We start from the raw sequence: 25,658 nt of genomic DNA, 5'->3' as shown, positions 1-25,658 counted from the left end.
TCATTTGTTTATTACAAAACAACAATACAGAATAACTACATAATAATATTGAGAATAATATTAAAAAACCCCTTACATCATTCATTCATTCATTTTTACATTAATTCATTCATGATTGAAACAATTGATAAATAAGTTTATTAAAACATCTAAGTACTTTTACTCACTTCTAATAGTTCATTTATTTACACATCATCATCATCTTAATTAGACTTGTTTGATTTCATATGTATGTATAATCTATGTACCATCATTAAATTAAATTAATTAAAATAATATAATTAATTTAAAAAAAAATAAAACATACATAGAAATACATTCTAAACACTTTCTTCATAAACACTTTTATTAATTATAAGACAAATTGTAATTGTAATAAAATTAATAAAAACAACTTTCTATTGATTGATTTGTATTTGAAAAAAGAACATAAACAACAACTACTACCAGCAACTATTACATTCATTCATTCATACATATATTTTATAATAATAACAACAACAACAACATAATTGATAACATAATTCATAATAATATTATTATATATAAAAAACATAATTTTATAAATGTTTAATAAATAAATTATACACATGAAACACAATTGATTGTTCTTTAATTTTTCATTAAAAATCCTTATTCCAGTTATTTCAGAGAAATGTTTAGTTTATATGGAAAGACTTTTGGTTAATTTTAATATCCTTAAGATGTTTTTTTCTAATTTGGAAGTTTTATTATTCAACTAGTCCGAAAGATATTCATTCGGTAGTTATAACAAATTCAGACCAGACATGGAAAATTTCGTACTATGGTCTAGTCTATAGTTTAGTCTATAGCTTAGTCTATAGTCTAGTATATAGTCTAGTCTATAGTCTAGTCTATAGTCTAATCTATAGTCTAGTCTATAGTCTAATCTATAGTCTAGTCTATAGTCTAGTCTATAGTCTAGTCTATAGTCTAGTCTATAGTCTAGTCTATAGTCTAGTCTATAGTAAGGAATGTTATTTTCTGAATAACATCACTTCCAAGATACTTGCATCTAACTTTGACGAATGCCTGGCGGTGCTCCAGAGTTTCACTGTCCTTTCCACATGCTCTACAAACGTCTAAATCCGCACGTCCAATTTTACATAGATGTGCTCGTAATCCTGTGTGTTCACTCAGAATACATACCATCATACTAACTTTAGACTTGCTCATTTGGAGAAGATTTTTCGCCTTGCTCTTATCAGAGACACTCCCTAGGATTTGCGTGGTTCTACCCACTGTTTTATTATTCCAAGAGGTCTTATGGGATTCTCTTACCTTTATTTTTAGTTCAGCTTTTGTTGCGTCGAATGGTTTTGCGTTTGTCAGGTTAACTGCCTCGAGCTCCCTTGCCTATAAAGCTATTACATTCGCCCTTTCGTTACCGACTACTTCCGAGTGGACTGGTACCCATATGATGTGAACCTTACCTCTAGGAGAGTATTCAGTAAATAGGAGTGGATAACTTTTATTCGAACATAAATCCCACCACTATAGTTTATCCCTCATATTCATAAATGCTTAATAAAGTTATTGATGGTTTATTGTAGGAATTTTATATGGAAAATGTGCGTAAATACGGGGATATGAGAATAAGTCCATAAATTTTAGTTTTGCAAATAAACTTATTTTAGAAGAGTATAAAATTACTTAACTGATGTAGTCTATCATATTAGTACTAGCAGTTGCTATGTAGTACAGAATGTGCAATTCATTTTCCGACAACGATTAAATAAATAATTTTCATTTGATTAAAAGTTAGCAAATTTATTCGCAACCATTCGTAATAATTATTATATCGGTTGTAATTATGGTGGACACCACCTAAATGACATATATTTGAACTGAAAATAATAACAGCAATACATTTTTTATAAAAACAGGTGATTGATATCATTATTTCATGCTAGTTACAGTGTTGTTTGACAACAAAGAGATTTTTTCTAATGTTCATTAGAAAAAAATACGATTATTTTGCTAAAGAAAGCAAACGTATAACGGAAATCGTTATACGAAATACCATGAGTTGTGGTGTAGTCTATTTTATAGCCGGACATGACGGCTATAAGATAGATTAGATTTATGCATATGACTTTGTTAAAACTATCTAGAAAAGTTGCTTAGGTTTCAAACAATATTGTATGTACATTAACTACCGGCAAATAATAACTAAAATATTATTGTTATAAGCGTGCTTACGGACAGACTTAAAGAGTAATAAAGTGGTAATGATGTTAAGTAAAAAAATGTATTTAAACAGAAGGGAACGATATGAATGTGAAATACATACATTTATAACTCTATATACAATCATACATATTTACATAATTGTTTATACATATAGAAAAAATAGACGGCTCAATGTCGTACGCAGTATGCATATGATCTATGTGTTTATAAGTTGTGATGACACTTAACCCATTAAGTAGCTAACAAAATTTTAATTGAAATAATTTTTAAAATGTTTTAAATTTATCGAATATACAAAAATGTTGTTAAGTTTTTTTTTTTTGGAAAACTATAGTTTAATTTTGCATAATATTTGTTTAAATTTGTATATCAGTTAATAACATATTTAGTTTAAATAAATAATAACAAACAAATTTGTTCAAAAATAAAAATAACAAAGATATTGTTCATTCTAGTAACATCCTTTCAATTTGACACACACGCACGGCTGGATTTAAGTGTTATTCCCGGTAATTTTATTAAAACAATACAACACTTCCCCCAACACGACATGAAACTACACAATGTAAAAAGCAGACAGTGACTGTTACCGGTATCAGTGTGATTTTTAAACTCTGTTAACGTTGACAGACTTGAATATCGACTTTATATACTCACATACGTACATATTTGTAAACTTTAGGGTGGTTCAAAATCAATACAAATGTTAAATGTCATTTTATGATGACATTTTCTAATAAAAGTTTGAGTGCTTGAAAGTGGATTGAAAGAAAACTTGTTACTTGTTAAGAAGTTCCGATTAGAAACTGTCTATATTCCAAACGTTTTCAATTAAAGAATTTGTTCATTTTAGTTTATATTTACAAGATAAGTTTTAAAATTGTAAAAAAAAACATCAGTTATTAAAAATAATTTATTTACCTTACTGTTTCTTAAAATTAATTTAATTTCACGATAGAAAAGCTGTTGTTATTGTAACAGATCATGGAGAACGAAATACATTCGATTTAACAATTATTGCTCGAATTTAACTCGTCTGTTTCGGAGCGAAGATCTAATTGTCGTCGGAACGTTAAGTGCTGGTAGTTAATTGGTAATGTTGGTAATGCCCCTAATATAAATACAGACGTACATGTGTATTTAGTTAATTTTCAATACAATTAAGTAAAAAATATATAAATATTTAGTAGATGTAGGAATAACTGACTGACTGAATGAATGGATGAATGTGTGTATTTTATGTAAATATATAAAAATGTACTTAATACGATACAATATTAAAACGAAACGAAAGACTTGTTGTTGTCCGATTGTTTTCATATTAACAACAACAAGACAACACAAATCTAATAGTAACGAACATTAGTTTTGAATCTGATATCACAAAGGAAACATTTAAAGTTGTTCTTTTAAATAAAACAAAACAAAACAAGAAAAACAAAATCTCAAGCAATACGATTAAATAAAAAAGTATATTGTGATAACAAGCGATTAGCAATTATCAAAATTAAGTAATATTTTACTGCTGTTTAAATAAAGTTTTATTAAACAAAAATAAAAAAAAAATTATTTCAAGATTATCAAGTTAACAAATCGCCATATAGAGTATTCAAGTGCAAGTACAGGTACAAAGCAAAGTGAGTGAGTGTTTTACAGTGTGTGTGTGTTTTATTTATGTAAAGATCCTATGTTTAAAAAAAATTAAACGGATCTCTTAAAGTTTATTCCTAATATTGGCATTTATTGTAATATGTATTTGAAATTATACAATAGTTTTTGTTTTAATTAAAAATTACTTGATTTTTGGATGTGCAATAACTATTTCATTATATTCAACTTTGTATGTAGAAATATTTGTTGGATGGGTGTACTGGTTTGTAACGTATTTGTACTTTCAAAATCAAATCATACGTGACGTACGTTTTTTTTAAAGTAACTTCATTATTATGTCTATAAATTTATGTATATTTCTATAATTTGTTTTGTTGCCATTATTCATACTCAGTGTTTTTTAATTATTTATTTTAAACCATAAAACTTTTTTTGAAATGTTTTTGATCTTTAAAAACTACTACACACATATGTACATATGTATGTATCTTTATATCATTCTTAGAACAAATTCAAACTTTAGTTAAAATGTGATATATTTTAATGAATATATTAGTGAAATTTACAATACATATTAAACATCAACACACAGTTTTGTCAAAATGGCCCTTTTATATAAAGTATTAGAACTTAAACCGGTATTAAATCACCAGGAACCACCAGTCACGTGACCGGTTTTGTTTTAATACTCTTCATTTACATGTGTATGTAACTAGTATTTTTGGGAAATTTTTCTATATAAGAATTTCTGAATTCATCTTGATATTAATCAATGTAAGACGTTATTGTAATTTAAATTCAAATATCGTTATGATAAAAAAGTAGAACAGTATATTCGGACATGACCGACCATATGATACCCTACACCAATAATGAGTATATTTTAAATTTTTTATTTTTTTTTTAATGATGATCTCTCAAATATGAGGCAATCCGAATGAAATTTCGAGAAGAATTTTGTTTTTAATAAAAGTTAGTTATGAAGAATTTCATCGCGATTCTTATGGTTAAGTTTGCATGGGGGTTAGGGTTATTTAAGGGCCTATCATTGCAAAAATCGCGAGTGTAATTGATGCTTATTAAGAACTGTTATAAGGCAATAAACCCAAATCAGAAGATAGAAAAAAATCCAAATTAAACATTGAATCTTTAAATCTTTTATATCAAAGTTAATATTTGAAATGTAAAGTATAAATTTAAATGTTAATTAACTATTTTTGTTTAGTCTGCCAAAAGCCCTTCAGTTAATTTAAGTGTTATTTTTAATTGGACAAAGTATTTTCAGTGTTTTTTTCTATAATAAATGATTTTTTGTTAATATAATAGGTCTGTTCACTTACTTTGTACACATTCATAAAAAGAAATTAGTTATTGAACTCACCCAATAAGAAAAAAACTATAGAAATGATGTACATTTTAGTGTACAATGCTCTCAATATTTGAATATATTTTGAAAAACTTTATTTTGTAATAATCCTTTTAAAATTCTTACTTTTAGATTATTAGGATATTGCATACAATGTACACATTTTTATTGATTTTTATTTGCTCAAATGAAAGTTGACATCACTTTTCAGTTCGTACTTCTATAACGTTTTCAGCACAAGAGTAATAAACCAAACTCAAAAAAAGTCCTACAATAAAATCTGTTACAAATTGTTTAAACAACTACTAATGTATTGTTTAAACAATTAAATAAATAAACAAATGAATACAAGTTTAAAATTCAAGTTCAAACGTTCGCACATACAAATATGTACATATGTATGTAAATAAGTAAGTAATATAACATATTTAACTATACATTTAGTTGAGGCAGTCAACAGTGTTACTTGTCTTGACATATATTTTTAAGGTTTATTGAATGAAATGTTTATTAGTGACAATCTACATACAGTAGTTTTCCGATTTAACGAACCCATATGTTGTCAGGCCTGTTCGTAAAATTGAAAAGTTCGTTATATGCAGTACTAAGTAAAATGTGGGTTTTTGGTAGGAAAATAATTAAAAATAGGTACATAAAATATTTTTTAAATGTATTTTATAAAAATTAATTCTTTTTTTATAAAAATAGCACAAAACACAGAATTCCGAATCTTATATACCCACCTTCAAACCATATTTGTGTCGAATTTAATCGTTGTATTTTTAATTCTGTCATGAGCTTTAAAGTTATTTCTCGAAGTTCATCGCTATACTCGTATTTTTAAGCGAGTAATGAGCGTTTGATGTAATTTTCTTAAGGTTGCCTGATATGAAGGGTAAGCTCAATTATGGACCGATTCTCATAAAATTTGTTATAGATATCGGTTAGTACTCGGCGTACTCGTATTGTTTAGCGAGTATTGAGCGTTAAAGTGATTATCTGAAGGACGGAAGGACATAGCTACATCGAACTAAAATTTAATAAGAACCCAGAATGTGTTACAGTTTTGGGTAAAAAAAACACCGCTTGCTACAACTTAGGTTATTTGTTATTTTTGATAAATGTAATTTTATCTTCCTTTAAATAATAATATTTTTATTAGTTCGTTAAACAGAGTACAAAAACAAGTTTAGTTCGTTATTTAAGGTAGTCAATAGGAAAAATTAGCTTGTTCGTTAAATGCGATGTTCGTAGAATTGAATGGTCGTTAAATCGGAAAACTACTGTACTTAGTATTTAGTTTTAGATTGAATATGTCTTTTAATGCTAAATGCATACATAAAAAAATCATCTAAAATACAATAAAATCATACGTATTAAATAACTTCATAATTATTATCTTTTTAATTTTACTTTCATTATAAATTTATAATTGACTCTAAAATAGATTAGCTCTAGTGAACTTAATAATTACATTCCCTGGAACAGTTCTGCAAACAATATCTTCAGATTACTTGCCGGTCTTAAAGTAATGGTTTGGTATATAGGAAATGTCTATTGTAATCTAATAGCAAAAGTCTTAATGTAAATAATATATGCATACATATTTTTTAAAATTTAAAAATAAAGTCCACAGTCAAAATAATATATTCATATGTAGGTATTCAATTCTATTAAATATTACATCGTAAGGTTTATAAATTAACAAATTTGCTACGCATTCTCTTCTAAACAGTTCGATCGTGTAATGCCCGTTTTATTCTACAAAATTAGGGTCGTGTGTGCAAAGGTATAAAATTCTGGCTGTTTGACTAGAACACTTATGTATACCTATTACTATAAAATTGTAGGGTTTCTTAATAATAATATTATCTCTCAACATGAACAACAGTCGTGATCGGAATAGTCTACAGTCTATCTATAGTCTAGTCTATAGTCTAGTCTATAGTCTAGTCTATAGTCTAGTCTATAGTCTAGTCTATAGTCTAGTCTATAGTCTAGTCTATAGTCTAGTCTATAGTCTAGTCTAAAGTCTAGTCTATAGTCTAGTCTATAGTCTAGTCTATAGTCTAGTCTATAGTCTAGTCTAATTACATGCATTTAATTATAAAAAATTCTTCATATTTCTTTATTTGTAAAATCTACAAATTTAAAAAAAATATGTGTTTGTATTTATTTGCATTGAATTTTATTAAGTTGTTAATTAAATATTAAAAATTCATTTTGAGAAAAGGTGCATAGAATGCCATTCAGTATTTTTTTATTTTTTTATTTAATTTATTTTTTGTATTATAAATATTTTGCTGTTGCACTAATGTTTGCAAATTTCAAGTCAGTTTTATAAAATCAGCAAAAATTAAAGGTTGTCTTAAAATATAAAGTGGAAAAAAGAAATAAAGAAAATAATTTTTGTTTACAAATCATCATAAACTTAGATTAATTAAATTTTTCTTATTTTCAGTTGTCATTAAGTTTAAAACAGAAATCTGCTTAAAATGACGGATCAAAATGGTCATATATCGAATAATAATAATACTGAACATACAATATTGGATATACCCATCATAAATAGCGTTGGTATGAAGTTTATCCGTTTAGAATATGTGTATTTAAAAATATATTTAATTCTGTATTTAATCTTTGTTATAGAGACCACAACATCAGTCATGCAGGTGAATCAAAATGTACCCTTTGAAAAGATTGAGGTTATAGATATTGGTAAGTTAATTATTTTATACAAACTTATTTATGTGTAAATATTCGGACATTAGAATATTTTAAAACCTCGTATTTAATTGCCAGAATTGAAATATATTAAACGCATTTAAATGCTGAATGAATTTGACCCATAATTATGGGTACAGTGTTTTTTGTTTCTACATATAAATGGGATAATAATTTATCAGAGCAAATTTTTTATGGAATAATTAACTATTTTAATATTTCAATCAAAGAGGTTAATTGTACTTTGTTTAATGTACATATAAAGTATAAATTGTTATTCTATAAGCAGGTTCTTGTATTTATTTTTAATTAATAAGTACATACATACATATATAAAATTTATAATATGCAGTAGTGGTTAAAACATTCGGAACAGATGCAATATTATACTTTTTTTGAGAGATTTTTTTAGGTTCACAAATTATATTAATTCTAATTTTACTAAATTATTATTATCCGTTTAAACATAAATTAAGAAAACTGTGAAATGTTGTCTCAGTTCTAAATGTTTTGACCACTACTGTATATAGTCAAGCTGCTTAAATAGAAACAAGCTTTAGAGTAGAATTATTAGTATATTATTTTTTATAAAATATGGTGTATTAATTTATTTCTTATGCAATGACGCAAGAAATTATAGTCGAGTTTGATAAAGTATATAATATTTTACACAAGTGATTTAGGAAGACCCAGTATATATTTTTTAGTTTAAAGTTATTCTAAAATGTCATTATAAACAACATTTCAATTTCACCTTATTTTGTTTGCTGGGATAGATGCATGTATGTATTTATATAGAATACGAGTATCTAATCGATATTTTGTATAAAGAACATAAAACCTTCTTTATCATTAAAGAAAAAACATTTCATGCTAATCGTGGTTAATTTACTCATAAATATTAAATTTATTAAAAATCATCATTACTTGACATGTATTAAGTATATAATTGGTAAGAAAGCTGTTTTCCTGTGACTTTTGCAATACCAGCCAACAAACAGTTTTTCTTACATTTACATTTGTAAAATATACTATAGATTCTAATAATAAATAGAAGTATAACCTTTGAATATTTTAGAAACTTTTCATCTCTCGTTAGTGAATTTTACATAATAAATAATTAATATGCTTTTTTTAATATTTATGAATTTATGTAAATATGTATGTAAAAATAAACAATTTATTTGTTGTTTGTAGCGTATTTCTAAATACATTTTTAAACATTTGTTTAAAAACATTGTGAACTCTGTTTCCCCCCGTATGACTTTGACTCTGATAACTGAAATCAGATGAGATAAAGAATATTTTGTTTGTATATAATAATAGAATAATATAAACAGTAGAGATGCCCTTAAAATAAATTTCATATAATTCGCTTCATTTTGATTATATTTGATAAGAAAATATATATTTTTTAATATTAACAAAGTTTTTGCTATTAAGAAAATACATTCAGTACAAATTTAGCTTTTTTAAATTAAGGTTTGAAAAAAAAAACTTTATTTACTTTTATCTGCTTAATTAAAATTTTATATATTTTTCTTTATCACCCACAAATTTCTCGTAAAATAATAGAAGTTTCATATAAATAAGGTAATATCAATCAACCCAAATTCCAAAAAAATCCTCTTTATGGTCGATGCGCTACCAGTTAACATAATCCTATCGCCCTAATTTTTTATTTTTTTAACTTAAAGTATAAGAATAGATGAGTTGACGGTCAATATCTGTAAATACACTAGCGTACCTTGGGTGCTTCGCTACCCAATCAAAATAAAAACAATCAAAAATGTTTTCCATTTAGTTTCAAATTTCAAAAAGTACCATTTGAAGAACAAAAAGCGCTAAAAATGTCCCTTTTATAAATGTTCATTATATAAAAATCGTGATTTATGTGTTTCGGTTCCAAACTTAGAAAATTCAAAATCTAAAAAAAAATATGTCAATAAATCGAAGTTTTCTTAATGTGCTAAAAAAAAGTACCAAAAATACAGTTTTCACCTTTTACACCCAAAAGCACTGAATTTTAAAAAATTACGAAACAGATGTCTGATAATTATCTTCCAAAATTCTATCCAAAATATTCACAAAAAATGTATTTATGTTTATTAGTTAAAAAGTTATAATGGACACAAAAAGGTACCAAAACCAGTTTTGTTACACATTTTTACCCCTTAAAAGTATGAATTTCGAAAAAGTACCAGAGTAGATGCAATTAAAATTTTTTCTTCTATCACTAATATTGTGTAAGATAATCAAGAAAACCTGTTTTAACCTTTTGGTTATATACACATATCCAAAATCCCTACTTAGTGGATCTACATATCCAAAAAGACATCTACTGTCAACATTTCATGATTCTAGGATTATACGTTTGGGCTGTGCTCGGTCAGTCAGTAACGCTACTCTTTTATATATATAGAATATATTTTCGGAATCAACACACCATTAGGTAATGAGATTAATAAAAATTATAATCAAAGTAACATTCTTGAGTTTTCCAAAAAGTTTTTAATACGAATGTTTCTTTTGTACTTGATTCCTTAACATAAACCCATCAAAGACAAACTTCTTTTTTAAGGGCAGATATAATGTGATTGTTAAAAAACTTACGTATACTTTAATATATAAATTTTTGTCTGATAACAATACTTTTACGATTTTTTTCATTTATTTGTATATTGAGTACTAAAAGAGCACAATTTTATTTTGTTTTTGAACATACACATTTAGTTTAGTTTTAAACTTCATTCTTAACAGGTTAGCTTCTTCTAAATTTGTTTTATACAAAATACTAGAAAGTTTAATACAAATTACTAGAAAATATTAGAATGTAACTTAATTAAAAAAAATACATAAATTTTGGTGAAAAAATTAAAAAGGAGAATGTAATCAACATATGAATCAAAATATTTGAATAATGCTTGTGAAAAATACCTTTCTACTACATATACATACATTATAATAAATAATTATTGCAGCAACTAATTAAAAAAAATAATTGTTATAAATACTGCGAGACATTGTATAAAATGTGAAGAAAAAATATTTTTTTTAATTGTTTTAATAGTAACCCGTTTTAAAAAGAATTAATAATACAAGTGCATTTTTTTATTATAAATAATATAAATATTTAAACTGGTTCTTCTGTGCAATATATACTTAATAGAACTTTGATATAAATATTAAAAATAATTATATAGCTAATGTCCAAGGTTCAGAATTAACTTGGATATATAGACATTAATAAAGTAAACTAGTATTATTTAATATAAACATATATATATATATATATATATATATATATATATATATATATATATATATATATATATATATATATATATATATATATATTATATGCAAATTTACTATATATGAACATCAAAAGTGTATTTGATTTAGATTGTTAAAGCTTATAAATTATAAAGTTATTGCAAATATTTTGAAGGATTAAGGAGATTCCTCAATGTTTGCAAAAATATCTACTTTGAGTTGAATAATTAAAGTCAACTGTAGACTTTGGGTGCAAACATTTGCCACGTTCGCTTATAAATAGGGGGTTAAATAGACACATATATTACACATTCTTCTTAAAAACTTTTCTTAATTAATTTTCTAAAAAAAATCAAAACGGAATGTCAGACTTTTTTAAGAAATGCATGTTGTTTGAAATAGTAATCTAGGTTCAGTAATTGCAAGTCATTGCCAATGTTTTACTGGTTTGTTAATTAACTTATCTACTCCAAGTTTTCAACCTAATGAACTGATAAGGATTATTTTCTAAATAAAACTGCTAAAGCATAACCCATGTCACCATCTTAATTAAAAAAAAGAACTTTTTGTCCAAATTGACACCTTGCAGCTATACGAACGGACCGAGACGTCCTAATCGACACACCTACTAAAGTTTTCATAAACTGACATTACTCAAAATACGGGATTTTATAACTGAGTACTAGAATGTATGTATTTTAAGTTCAGATGAGAATCATATCAATCTCTTTTATTTATTTATTTATTTATTTATTTATTTATTTATTTATTTCATCAAAATGTAATATAAAAGCCACAATAGGCCAATTAAAACTATATTACTATACTATATTATATATTTAATAATTGTATCGTATTTATACCCCATAATTTGTTTAAAAGTTATTAAAATATCATAAAACATTCCATTCTATCGGAATTGGAATCATTTCGATCAGAATGTATGATGGAATATATAATTCAATTCGACAATATTGTCTATTGTTCGAACAGATGGTTGTTCTTATGTTTGTTGTGAACCTAACAACCGCCAAATGTCTTCAAAATATGTTAATATTTGAACATAACACCATTTAGTGTAGACACTTTAAAAACAAATTACTATGTCGAACCAGTGAGTTCTTTTTTATGGACCAAATATTATTTGTTAATAAATATTTGGTTCTGGTGTTTCGTTTCTGAAATTATAATTTAAAAATTATTAGTTAGTTCTATTATATAATATAATAAACCTCCTGATCTAGATATAAATTATATGGTTACCGTTAAGCATTTTCCTGTGCCGGTTTATGCAACACTGTTTTTATATTGTTTTTGTTAAACGAAATACAACTCTAGTTGTTAGTTCTCTTTTGAATTAGCTTTTATATTTTATTTTACATTCTCTTTGCTGAACAAAACAAACATCAGAAAACAGCTGACTGACGGTCACAGATTTTATTCAAGTTTGTTTTCTCAAAGTTGCTCTACTGTGCGGTATTCGAATGCGATGTATTTCAGTTGATTTTTAACGCTCGTCTAAATTTAACGTATCTAAAGAAGGCAAACGGGCATTTATAGTAGAAAAAGATTGTTCAGTTAATAAAAAAAATATATTTTTTGGGGTTTGTTTTGTCGATTATTTCGTTTTATCTCTTATTCGTCTTTGCTTTTGGTCTGACTGTTTGTCTATCGTATAGTATAAAATAAATGGAAAAAGCGTTCCGTGTTGTATCATTAAAGCAAAGATTAACTTTTGGACCGGAGCAGTGAGTGATTGCGTGTGTGATATTTAATAAAATTATAAAAAAGCTTTAATAAAAAATAGTATTAGATCAATTAAAAATAAATTACTATTACTATAACAATTGCGGGCTAACAAATGTAGATGCAAAATTGTGAATAAATTTTAATATTTTTTCATTTTAATTTCGGTCCATATAAAACTTGCTCATAAAAAATTCCACTCTACTTTTTGTATGCACGTAGAGATTGCGGGAATAATCAATTAATGAAAGTGATTTTTACGCAATTAACAACAAAACAAAAAACACGACTAACAAAAACAAAATAAAATTGTAATTGATACAAAATAAGCAAAACTATAACTTAAATTTAATAAAAATAAAATCATAACGAAACACTCTATATTTTTTAAAACTTGCAGATAATTACCAAGTGGAAAAAATGACCAACTACGACGATGTAAGTATTGAAAATCATTTTAATTTATAAAAATTATTATTAAAAAAATACATGTACCTAACTAGTTAGTAGCTCTATTTCTTCATACTTTATAATTTTCTTTTTTTGTACCTATATGTATGTATGTAATTGAATCTGACGAAATTAAATTTTTCTTGTAATTTTCCTGTTTTTCTTTTTTTGTTATTTCATAACATTTACTACAACTACCTTACTTGTCCATTGGAAACGCTAACAATTACCTCAACTAAAATAAACAACAACACCTAGATATTGCAAAGATGCCGCACAGCTTTTGCTAGTGGAAAAACAAGAGATGTCAGCTTTAGGTAAGTGAACGAAAACAAAACTAACATCAACAACAACAACATCAACTTACTTAAAACTTACAAAACTACACAAGCGGACAATAAAACGAAAAGGAAGTTATAAATACATATTTATGAATAATTTTTATATTTTTCTTTAAATTTGTGAATAGAATATTCGAAACAAAAGTGCGAAATATTATGAAAATAATTTGTTAATGTTTGCGTTGTTACAACAGGTTTTTTTCTTATTAGAAGGCTTTTTTGCTGTTCGTTTTGCTGAATGCCAAACATTTAGATGTGTTGTTTTAAAATAAATATTGAATTGAAATACATATTGTGAATAGAGTAGTTATTAAGTTATTCTGAATATTAAAATAGTCCAAAAATTAAGTTCAAATAAATTGAAAAACATACATACATTCATACATAAGTATGTCGGTACATAATGTAATTATACAGAGTGCCATAACTCTAATTTTCGGGTTTTTATAATGATTTGCTAAAACCTTTCAGATTGTTTTATCTTTTTACAAAGATCTCTATTAATTTCGCTGTTAAATAATTACTTTAAAAACTTTAAAAGGAAGAAATACTACGTATATTTGAATAGTAATCGTTTAGTTTAAATTCAAATAAAACACATCTTAATTTCTACTTAATAAAGTTCAGTTTTTAAAAAAATTAGGATTAAATTTAAATTAAAGAGTAAGTTAAACAAAATACGTACAATACTTGATGGTTTTAAGTTTAAGTTTATGATTTGTAATGTTTTAAGACAAAATGAGTAACAAACTTAAAGTATATAGAAGACTAGACTATAGACTAGACTATAGACAAGACTATAGATTAGACTAAAGACTAGTCTATAGACTAGACTATATCCTAGATTATAGACTAGACTATAGACTAGATTATTGACAAGACTATAGACTATAGACTAGACTGTAGATTAGACTGTAGACTAGATTATAGACTAGACTATAGACTAGACTATAGACTAGACTATAGACTAGACTATAGACTAGACTATAGACTAGACTATAGACTAGACTATAGACTAGATTATAAACTATACTATTAGACTATAGACTAGACTATAGACTAGACTATAGACCAGACTATAGACTAGACTATAGACCAGACTATAGACTAGACTATAGACCAGACTATAGACTAGACTATAGACCAGACTAGACCAGACTATAGACTAGACTATAGACTAGACTATAGACTAGACTATAGACTAGACTATAGACTAGACTATAGACTAGACTTAGAAAAAATACCGAAGCCTAGAAAAATTGTTCTGAAAAAAGCGCAAAATTTTCTATTCCTGAATTATGTATATAAGCTCTCTTCGCACTTAAAATTTTATTTTATTTAAAAATTTAAAATTAAAAGCAAGTGTAAAAATTGTAAGTGTTTTACGCTTAAGTAATAATTATTTTCCAAACAATTTTATTTTGGCAATTAAGGTGCACATTTTGAAGAAATATTAATTAAAACAAATGCTAAAAATATGTAATAAAAACTACTATTTTTCCCATGACAATAAAAGTAATAAATTTTTGTTAGAAAATTATTAACTTACATAACAGTAGTAATTAAAAATCATATTTACATTCAAATATTACAGGATTGTACTTGACCAACATTTTTATAGTCTGTTTTTAATTGTCAATTTATTAGTTTAACTTTAAATTAAAACAATTTTGAAAAAATACAAAGTTTTTGTTTTTTGCAACTTTTGGATAGTTTTTTTATGGTTTTATAATGTTAAAGTGCACAATATTGCATACGATTTATTACGTGATTTACAATTATATTATACTTAATTTAAAATCTGTATTTTTTTTATTAAATACAATGTTAAATTATTTGTATGTGTATAATTCTTTTTTATTTGTTTTAGTAAGTACATACTCACTTTGTTTACTAAAGATGCTTATTATAAACTTTAAAATATTATTTTTATTATTTTTTAATAATTAATGCCTTAATAGAGTAATTAAAACTTTAATTTGCCAGATTCGCTTTTTTTCTTAATTAATATAATATTCATAACTGGATTTAATGATCTTTAACTTTTAAACTTTATCTTTTGTTTTTAAACATTTAATTGTTGTTGCTGTTGAATTTTATTAAATATTTCTACTAAATTCTATAAATTTCCATACTGCATACATATGGCGATAAAATGTTATTGTTGAGGAGTTTCGTATAGAATAATCCCTACAAACATTTGGAAAATATTTTCTATAGAAGATATCAATACAATATCTTCATTTTTACATTAAAAAGAAAAGTCATCAAAGCAATATTTGTTTTATATCGGTTTTTTATTATTTAGGAAAAAATTATGGCGATAACGTTTATTTAACTTTTAGAAGATAATTTTAAGATATATTCTATAATAAGATATATCTATCTGATTGTCTAGTAATTTCCCTTATGAAGGAATTGCTTTAATATTTTTTAGAAATATAGATTTAGACTTTCCTAAAGGTGGATCTTCCGAAATTAGCGATACACAGAGGGAAATAGAAATGTACACGCCTAGTATTAAGTGTTTATAAGTTTTCATAATAAACCTGTTTTTATATGGAACTATTAACAACCGTTTTTGGATACGGCAGTATAAATATACTTCAAGCATTAATCCGGCTGGACATTTGCACTAATCCTTATCATCATATAATGATTTCTGGAAAAGTTTAGATGTCTATATCCTGCAAATTTTCCACAATTGATGCAGTTTGCTTGGTATTGAAAATCGACCAAATCGTTCCAAATAAGGTATCTTTCCAAATATGACTAACATTTATATCTTACTTAAAAATTCAAGTATAGTAATCTAATTTGAAATTGAGTTTTCTTGAACCAAAATGTTGGATACATTATAAGTCCTAATAGATCCTCTTAGATAAAATCACTTTATAGTTTAAAACCTAAGTATGTATTTAGAAAAAATCAACGGAACAATAGTTGTTATTAAATCTAGTAACTCTCTTGAGATCTACGTTCAAAGTTCAGTCATATATAAAACTAAAGTCCACATAAAGGAGACTCTTCCAAATATCACATTGATGCTTATATTTATATCAATATATGATTGGAATTGTACTTAAGTGCCTTGATTATATAGTAAATGTAATTTCTAAAATACCCAATGTATTTGCAATTTATACATTTGAGGAACCGATATTTTTAATTAGATAATAATAAAGCTAAAAGAAAAGTCCTATTGGTATCTGAATAAATTTTATATTTGAAAAACTAATTTCAATGTTGAATATATAAAATTGCTCGTGTTTTTAATTTTTTGGTTCGTCTAGTATATAGTTTATGAGTTTGATGGGTTTTTTGTGTGTTTAGATTTACAAACGAGCAGATTAGGTTCTAAAACGGAAGTATTCTAATCAAGGTTTGCAATTAAATTTTAAAACTTGGTAAAAGAAAAAGAGAAAAAAGAAGTGAATCATTTTATTTATTTTTTTTTTTTTTTTTTTTTTTTTTGATAAATAATTTAAATAAATATTTGTGAACATGTGTATATGTTTATAAAAGTAGATAAATAAATAAATAAATAAATAAATAAATATGCATTTCAAGTATAACTAAAAATAGCAATAAAAAATATTTCACATATCTATGTATTTATATCTCTCTTTATATACTTATTTGTGAGTTTTTAACTGAAGATGAAAGTTATTTTTTTTTCATTATAATTTGATAAATATATTTGATTTTACTTTCCATTTCCCACCTACTGTCTGTCTGTGTTAAGTGCAATAAAAAAATAAACTTTACGTTTATTATTTTTAGGCAAAATTTTTAAGCAGCAAATTAGAATTCTTATTTAGAATTCCTCATGATTTAATTGATCAACAACGATGTGTTTAAAATTGTTAAACACTCGCAATATGTTAATTGATGGAATTTATTTGTTTAAATGTGTTGTATTTTTTTGCTTTGTATACATTTTGTTTTGGCATTGACCTTGCTCATCCATATGGCTGATTGCTTGGTTAACTAACTGATGGGTTGGTTGGTTGGTTGTCTAGCTGGCTGACTAGTAGTTTGGTTAACAAACAAGTAACATTTGCCGCTACTTTATTTCATTAACCGTTGTTTTTATCATGTTTTTCTTTTTTTCTTAAAATTCTTTAAATAATTTCGTTGTTTATAATTCATTTGTCAAATCATTGTTTTCGTAAATTCGTATTTTAATTTTTGCCTAAAAACTGTTATCATTAGCAGTTTATAAGCTCAATCTATTTGATATCCAGTTTACTACCAATATCTAACAAAATCGGAAGTAATTCTCCAAGTTAATGCGTAACATACAAAACATACACACGTACTACATACATACATACATACATACATACATACATACATACATACATACATACATACGTAGATACATTTAGTTTTCGTTTCTTTTAAATGTTTATTAATTAATTTATTCATTTTCACACGTTTGTTTTAAACAAACAAACGCCTTTTAAAGAGAGAAAAAAACTTAATATTTATATATTTAATGATAACTACATACAAACATATTTACAAACATATTTATTAAATATTAAGTACGTGTAATGGTAGCAAATTTAATTGAATTTTGATATAAACAATTAGAATTTTAATTTTATTGTGTGGGAAATTTTGCGTTATGTGTAACTTTTTAAAAATTTATAACAATTTGAAATTATTTATAAATTTGTGATGTTTGCACATACATACATATATACTCACATATATACATGTTGTAAATGTATATATGTATATTAGAAATCTGAGAGAACTAAACAAATTGTGTTGCAAACTTTTATAAGGGATTGGCCCTATAACCACCTTAAAGTATACCAATCGACTCAGAAAATTATTCTGATATGTCTGTTCGTCCATGGAAACCTTGTAATCAAACCACAGAATGCAATTTTGAAGATAATTCAATGAAATTTGTCACATGATCTTTTATAGTACCGTAGACGAAGCTATTTATTTTTGTAAATGGTATAGGGTATGGTTTGCCTCGCCCGACTACAATTTCTTACTTGTTTGTTAATAAATTGTGCAATTTTTTTAATTAAATTCAAATACTTAAAATTTGTTTTAAGTATTTCTGATTCATAAATTTTAAGGTGCAATTATTTTAGGTAAATTTTAGGTAAAAAGACCCGATCATAAAAAATCATGAATTTTATCGGAATTTTGCTTGTATCCTCGTTATTTATAAAACGTTAAATATACAATAGCAATAATTCACGAAAGCCTTTCTGATAGCCTTTTTAACAAATGCATGGACTGACAGACGGACACGTTCCCACGACAATTGAATCTTTGCTCCGGAACGGCGCGAGTCATACTCGTCCAAAGATTGTTAACCCAGCGACAGCGGCATCAACCAAAAGTTTCTTCCCCAGGAAAGAACCATCGGCTACAGCCTAACTGTTACGGACAACACTACAAAGAGTTCGCTCTCTGTAGGTATTTTATAGGAGGAAAAGAAAAAAAGAAAACGATTTAAAAAGAATAAGCGAATTAATTTGTAATAACTTCTTCGAACATATTCCTAAACAATTTCTAAACATATATATTTTAGATTTTAATAAACAATGTTTATTCAAAATTTTCAATTTTGGGTAATTCAAACAAATTTGAAAAAGAAAGAGGCCGAGTATTTTGATTGTATTGAACCTGCAGATGGAAAAGCTTTTATAGAAGAAGATGATGTGCCTGTACAGTTAGAAGATACAATTAACATTCGAAATGATTTAAAAAGTGATTTAGGACAATGGCAGATGGATAGTCGAACTTCACATAAAACTATGAGAGAACTGTTGTGCATTTAAAAAAAATATATTAAAGCCCATCTCTCCAGCGGCACTTTTAAAAATAACTATACTAAAGTGAATACAGTGACAGTACAACCCGGGCAATACGTCCATTTTGGAATTAAAAAAGCTTTATGGATTACCTAGGACATCACATTACTTTTAGACTACTCCTAGTCCTTTGAGAAGTACTCTTTTCACGCGTGTAGGGAGTAGTTTAAATTTTTGCAGGGATTTACTATTTAATAATAAACAATAATTATATAATTTTCTTTTTTTAGAAAGAAACAGTTGGAAAATCTCCTGCGAATGTATGAGGAGCATGAAAATGACATGATTAATGCTTTAGACGCCGATTTGCGTCGGCCCAAACAGGAAAGTTTGGTCGTTGAAACAGAGTTTATGAAAAACGATATAAAACACATTCTGTACAATTTAAATGACTGGGTAAAGCCAGATTTACCTGAGAAACCTTTGGTCAATTTAATGGATGATGTGCAAATTTATAATGATCCTTATGGAGTGGTACTTGTGATTGGTGCCTGGAATTATCCCTTGCAATTGTTGTTGGTTCCTGTAGCATCTGCCATAGCAGCTGGTAATTGTGTTGTTTTAAAACCCAGTGAAATTGCAGCAAATTGTGCTAAATTTATAGAAGAAACATTACCAAAATATTTGGATAATGTAAGTTGAAATGGGAAAATTGTCTGGTTGTGCGTATAATAATATATTTTACTTCTAGGAATGCTATCCAGTCGTTTGTGGTGGTCCCGAAGAAACAACAGAACTGCTTAAGCAACGTTTTGATTACATTTTCTATACTGGCTCCACACGCGTTGGCCAGATTATACATGCTGCGGCTAATAAGTACTTGACACCTTGTACTTTGGAATTGGGTGGCAAAAGTCCTTGTTATATTGATAAATCTGTAGAAATAACAACTGCCGTTAAACGTATTTTATGGGGCAAATTAATAAATTGCGGCCAGACATGTATTGCTCCCGATTATGTTTTGTGTTCCAAAGAAATTCAGGAACAATTTATCAAAGAAGCCAAAATTATACTTAAGGAATGGTACGGTGACAATATCAAAGACAGTCCTGATCTCAGTCGTATTATTAATAAAACTAATTTTGAGTATGTATTAGAAAACGGCGTCATAAGTATTTTGTTTTAACTTTTTAACATTTTACTATTTCTACAGTCGTTTAGTGGGTTTAATGAAACATGGCAAAATTGCTATTGGTGGCAATCACAATGCTGCCGAACGTTTTATTGAACCAACTGTAATTGTTGATGTAAAACCAGAAGATCCCGTTATGCAATCAGAAATATTCGGACCCATCTTGCCAATTATTAATGTGGAGAGTGCCTATGAAGCAATTAAATTCATTAATTCCAGGTAAGACAAGTTTGCAAGAATTTTATTTAAAAAAATTCTTACATTTACAAATGCAAGGCATATGAAGACGTTGAAAACTAGAAATTTGTTAAAATTTTGAATCAAAATCATTCAATAATCAGAATAAAATAGACACTTTAAACTGTAGAGTTTGTATATAATATAATTGCATAATTTAATTGTCATTGACTTATGTAAAATACTTAAAAATTTTCATTAATTTGCTAATGAAAAGTATTTTTAATTAATATGAAAGAGTTAAACGTATTTCTATGCTTTATTTATATTTATTTTTTTTTTTGGTGATTTCCGAATTAATTTCAAATTAATTCGTTGTTTTTTTTTGTATTTAATGGTAAAATTTAATTTGAATATTGTTGTTATTGTGTCCCAGGGAGGTTCTAATTTTTCATATTCATTGTACTTTTGTATTGTGTTTTCTCATTATTTTCACACATATAAAAGCACATTTCATGGAAAAAAATTTAAATTTGGAAAAAAAAATTTTAATGACACAACATAGAGAATGACATAGAGGGGAAACTCAACTGTTAAAAAAATAAATATTTTAAAAATAAACTCGTTCCCCATGGTAGGTATGAAAATGAATTGTTCCTGCTCTATGTGTAATTCTCTAGAGAAATATTATTATTATTATTACTTTTAAATTAATTTGGAAAAAGAAAAACAAACATTTGCACTCATTTTATTTATATTTTTTTATTTTTCATTTACAAACATGTGTCTTGTCCCACGATTTACATGAAACAAAAAAAATCATACATTAACGAAACAAAAAATAAAAATATATTAGAGAAAGTCCACTAGCGATGTACATTTTCACAATGGAACCAGAAGTACAAAATTTATTTATACACGGTACACAATCAGGAGGCATTTTATTAAATGATACAATAATGCATTACGCCGGTAAGAAAACCAAAAGAAACAAATTTAATTCATGTCTAAAATCAAACTTCTGGGTGAAGGTGAAATTTTGTTTAGAGAATTTTTCAGAAGATTTTATGTTTATTCCTAAATAGTTGTAGTATAGTTGTAGTACATACGAATATATATAGGTCAAGGATTTTTAAGGTGTTGGTGGCGTTATATATTTATGTTATTTATCTGTTTTTTTTTATATAATAAAATATTATTTATTATTTATGTTTGTTATTATATAAACTTTTAAACATTTTCAAATAGGGAAAAGCCTTTAGTGGTTTATGTTTTCTCCAAATCGCAGAAACTCGTACAGGAGTTTATAGATAATACTCAAAGTGGTGGATTTTGCAGTAATGACACTATTATGCACGTCGGAGGTATTGGTTTTATTTAATTAATAAACTATTAATAGAAATTATGCATGCATTTCTAAAGGGTTTATAGTTTTAAGTCTGACGAAAGAATTCCTTTTGTTTATTTCTTTTTTTATATACATATACGTATTGTGTTTGCATGTATTATATATTTACATACCATATTAACATTAATTTATTTTTATTTATTTATATATTATTTTATTTATTTTTAAATCTTTTAAACAATACTTTTAATTTGTGTACAATATAGAGGAAAACCTTTGGCATTATATGTTTTGAGTAATTCTCAAAAAACTATAGAATTATTTAAAGCTCAAACATCCAGTGGAGGTTTTTGCAGTAATGATACTTTAAGTCATTTTCAAGGTATAAACAATAAAACTGTTTTATTAACCTATTAGCCACTTGTGTCTATGTGTGTATTTACAAATAATTAGACTTTAATGATTTCCTTAAAAATTTTCCAAAATTTTATTATTTAAATTTCAATGTATTTCTCTTAAAGAGATTCTTGCTAGATATTATAATTACACTTCTTCTTCCCAACACTTTGGCTTAGTATTCCCTTTTAGCCATTTGTATGAGTAATTAGCACAAAATTTCCCTTTGACTGCTAGTATTAACTAATATTTTGCTTAGATAAAACATCTTAATAAAACAGATTTTAAAATTTATATGTTTACACATATGTGGATCAAAATTTCAAGTAAAACACATCTGTTTTCTATAAAAACTTATGAAGGAAGCTATATGTATACACATTTATGTATGTAATATTATTTATTATTATTATTATTTAATTTAATTTAATGCTTGATTGGCACTTTAAATTTTTTGCTTTTTTATGCATCCATTTACTAAAATTATAAATTGCACACCTCAACAAATTGTTGGCCGGTTTTTTTATAAAATAAATTCTCAAAAACTTTATTACCTATTTGCACATAAATTTTGGAAATACTGTACGTTAATTCACACATAATTCTATTCCGATCGAAAGTGGAATAATCTTTCCTAGTTTTCTTTCTTAAAAAAGGAAAATGACATTTTTTAGATAGAAAACAACTTCATACTTTCATTAGTTTAAAATTATTAAAGTTATTATTTAAGTTTTTATCTATTTATTTACAATATGTTATAATTTCACTTTTGATCGGAGTGGCCTTTATAATCGGGCTAAAAGTTTTCGTTTCGAAAAGTTGTCGTTTTACTTTTTTGGAAAAAGAAAACCGCTTTTACTTTTGATCGGAATTTGAATAATCATATAGGCCTTATATCAAAACCATAGACAATAGTATTCCGTGATATCTTAACCTAAATTCATGGTTTGCTATATTCAAGGCGTTATAATATTTATAAATTTAGTTCTGCCGTTTGATATTCCTATATATTGGCTTCTTTAAGATATCTTAACCTAACTTAATTTTAAGATATCTAAAAGAAGAAACTAGATATCACAGAGGTTCTGATGTGATGAAAAAAATCAGATTTCATCAATCATTCAAAATGTAATACTTTAGTCTCTGGGATTTGACTAAGGATTATATATACAAAAATTCCGTACAAACTTTGTAATAAATTAATAACGTGTTTTGATAATACAATTTGTTGAAGATAATTTAAATAATTACCAAGTAAATTAAATTAGTTTAGGTTAATTGATTCAATTCGATACACTAACCTTTATAAAATTGTTATATTTTAATTTGCTTAATTTTGTATTTATCTAAGATATAATGCTTGTTTTATAACATAATAATATGTTAAAGGCTTTATCGATTTAATATTAAAAGCAACGAGCAATATCGTTAAAAATCGCAGTTACGAGAAAGACTTAAAAAATTAAATATTGAAAAAGAAATCCTGCTAAAAACGAGAGATAAAACAAAAACGATAAGACCTTTAAAATGTTATTTAAAATAAATATTTCAGCAAAATAATAAATATTTCTTTTGTGAATTTCTACGAATTCAGTTGATGTACTACCATTTGGAGGTGTTGGTTCTAGTGGTATGGGCTGTTATCATGGCAAATATGGCTTTGATACATTTACCCATAAAAAATCATGTCTGGGTAAAGATTTAAAACCACTTGGAGAAAAATTAGCTTCGTAAGTATTAACATTTTTCCATTTAAGTTTCAATTTTATTTTAATATAACATATGTTTCCTTTCCTATAGTGGTCGCTATCCGCCCTATTCGGAACGTAAAGCAAATATTTTGAATTTCTTATTGCGTAAACGTCGTCCATTACCTAAAATGTATTTAACACATATATTTGCCTTTGGTTTAGGCATTGGATTAACATTCTTGGCAAATCATTTCATGCAGGTAAATAAAAATGTCTCAATAACAAAGTTATTAAAAATTTCATAAATTTAATAAAAAAAAAATAATAACTCATCTAATATATACATTAAAGGGAAAACTGTTTTCGCGCTAAACTAAGTACACTCACACACAAACAAACACAATATGAACCAATAACACTGTTTTACAACTCTTGTAAACACGTCTAGGATGGCATTATTGTGAAGTTTCCGTTTTGATCAGCATCGCTTACCTCATCCCTTATTTACATACTTACTAAGAAACACATAAAGGAAAATTGTCTTCTTCTATCTACTTATAATGTAAAACACCAAAAACATACCTACTATCATTTGAACTTTCTATCTAGTATTTAGTTTGGAGTAAAATTTTAAAATCATATTACATTCTTAATTTAAAGTTTCTTACATAAAATGTCATTCATGGCTTATTGGGTAATATTTATATATACAACATACATACATAAAAATATGTATGTTTGTAGTTATTATTTTCTTTAAAACATTATGTAGTTTTGTTATTTTTCACATATTACATCAACAATTGTTTATTTACATACATAGTTTCTTTACATATTTGTATATTAAATAAATAATAAAATTCAGCAATAAGCTAATAAGTTTTTTTTTTTAAATTTGGAACATTACAGTAAATTATTAATATTCAAATAAAAATGTAGTAAAATATATAATAAATTTATCTATATATTATATTCTTAAAAAGCTTTATAATTATTATATTCTAACTTTGATACTCATGGGCAGTAAATATTGAACATACATCAATGCATATAATTTTTTTATATTAATTTTGAAATATTTGTCTGTTTCTGTTTTCAATTTCTTTTATTTTTTCAATTTCAGAGCGATCAAAACTAAAACATATTTTTTTCATGTTATTTAATTTTAAAAATAAAAGTGGTTAATGGAACTGGTTTTCAAATCCAAAATTGTTGTAAATTGTTTTGTTAAGTAATAAACAAATTATTTTTAATATTGTATGTACTATGTAATTTTTAATAAAATTTATAATTTTATATTTAAACATAAAAAGTGTAAAAGTGTTTGTTTATTTATT

General features: G+C 25.8%; 1 protein-coding gene across 9 annotated transcripts; it reads left to right on the top strand.

Annotated features, from left to right (window-relative positions):
* The first annotated feature begins 3,667 nt into the window (after positions 1-3,667).
* LOC111675884 (aldehyde dehydrogenase, dimeric NADP-preferring) lies at positions 3,668-25,641 on the top strand. 9 transcript variants are annotated; one of them, XM_046954955.1, is made up of 12 exons: positions 3,668-3,851; positions 7,653-7,768; positions 7,841-7,909; positions 13,338-13,375; positions 13,646-13,704; positions 19,808-20,210; positions 20,269-20,663; positions 20,731-20,928; positions 21,743-21,858; positions 24,225-24,360; positions 24,431-24,581; positions 25,445-25,641. In XM_046954955.1, the coding sequence occupies exons 2-12, from the start codon at positions 7,687-7,689 to the stop codon at positions 25,457-25,459; spliced, it is 1,662 nt and encodes a 553-aa protein (XP_046810911.1). In that variant the 5' UTR covers positions 3,668-3,851; positions 7,653-7,686; the 3' UTR covers positions 25,460-25,641. The 9 variants fall into 9 exon arrangements, with proteins under 9 accessions (XP_046810911.1, XP_046810910.1, XP_046810909.1 ...); XM_046954954.1 differs by lacking the exons at positions 21,743-21,858; positions 25,445-25,641 and adding exons at positions 22,135-22,250; positions 24,673-24,990; XM_046954953.1 differs by lacking the exon at positions 25,445-25,641 and adding an exon at positions 24,673-24,990 and having other exon boundaries at positions 3,670-3,851.
* The last annotated feature ends 17 nt before the right edge of the window (positions 25,642-25,658 follow it).

Source organism: Lucilia cuprina, chromosome 6 (genome assembly GCF_022045245.1).
Source record: "Lucilia cuprina isolate Lc7/37 chromosome 6, ASM2204524v1, whole genome shotgun sequence".
NCBI lineage: Eukaryota > Metazoa > Arthropoda > Insecta > Diptera > Calliphoridae > Lucilia > Lucilia cuprina.
This window is presented reverse-complemented; position numbering and strand designations above follow the sequence as displayed.

Coding starts and splice junctions, on each gene's coding strand:
- LOC111675884 (XM_046954954.1), top strand. CDS start 7,687: ATGACGGATCAAAATGGTCATATATCGAATAATAATAATACTGAACAT. Junction 20,664..20,730: donor ATTAATAAAACTAATTTTGA/GTATGTATTAGA, acceptor CTATTTCTACAG/TCGTTTAGTGGGTTTAATGA. Junction 22,251..24,224: donor CACTATTATGCACGTCGGAG/GTATTGGTTTTA, acceptor CTACGAATTCAG/TTGATGTACTACCATTTGGA.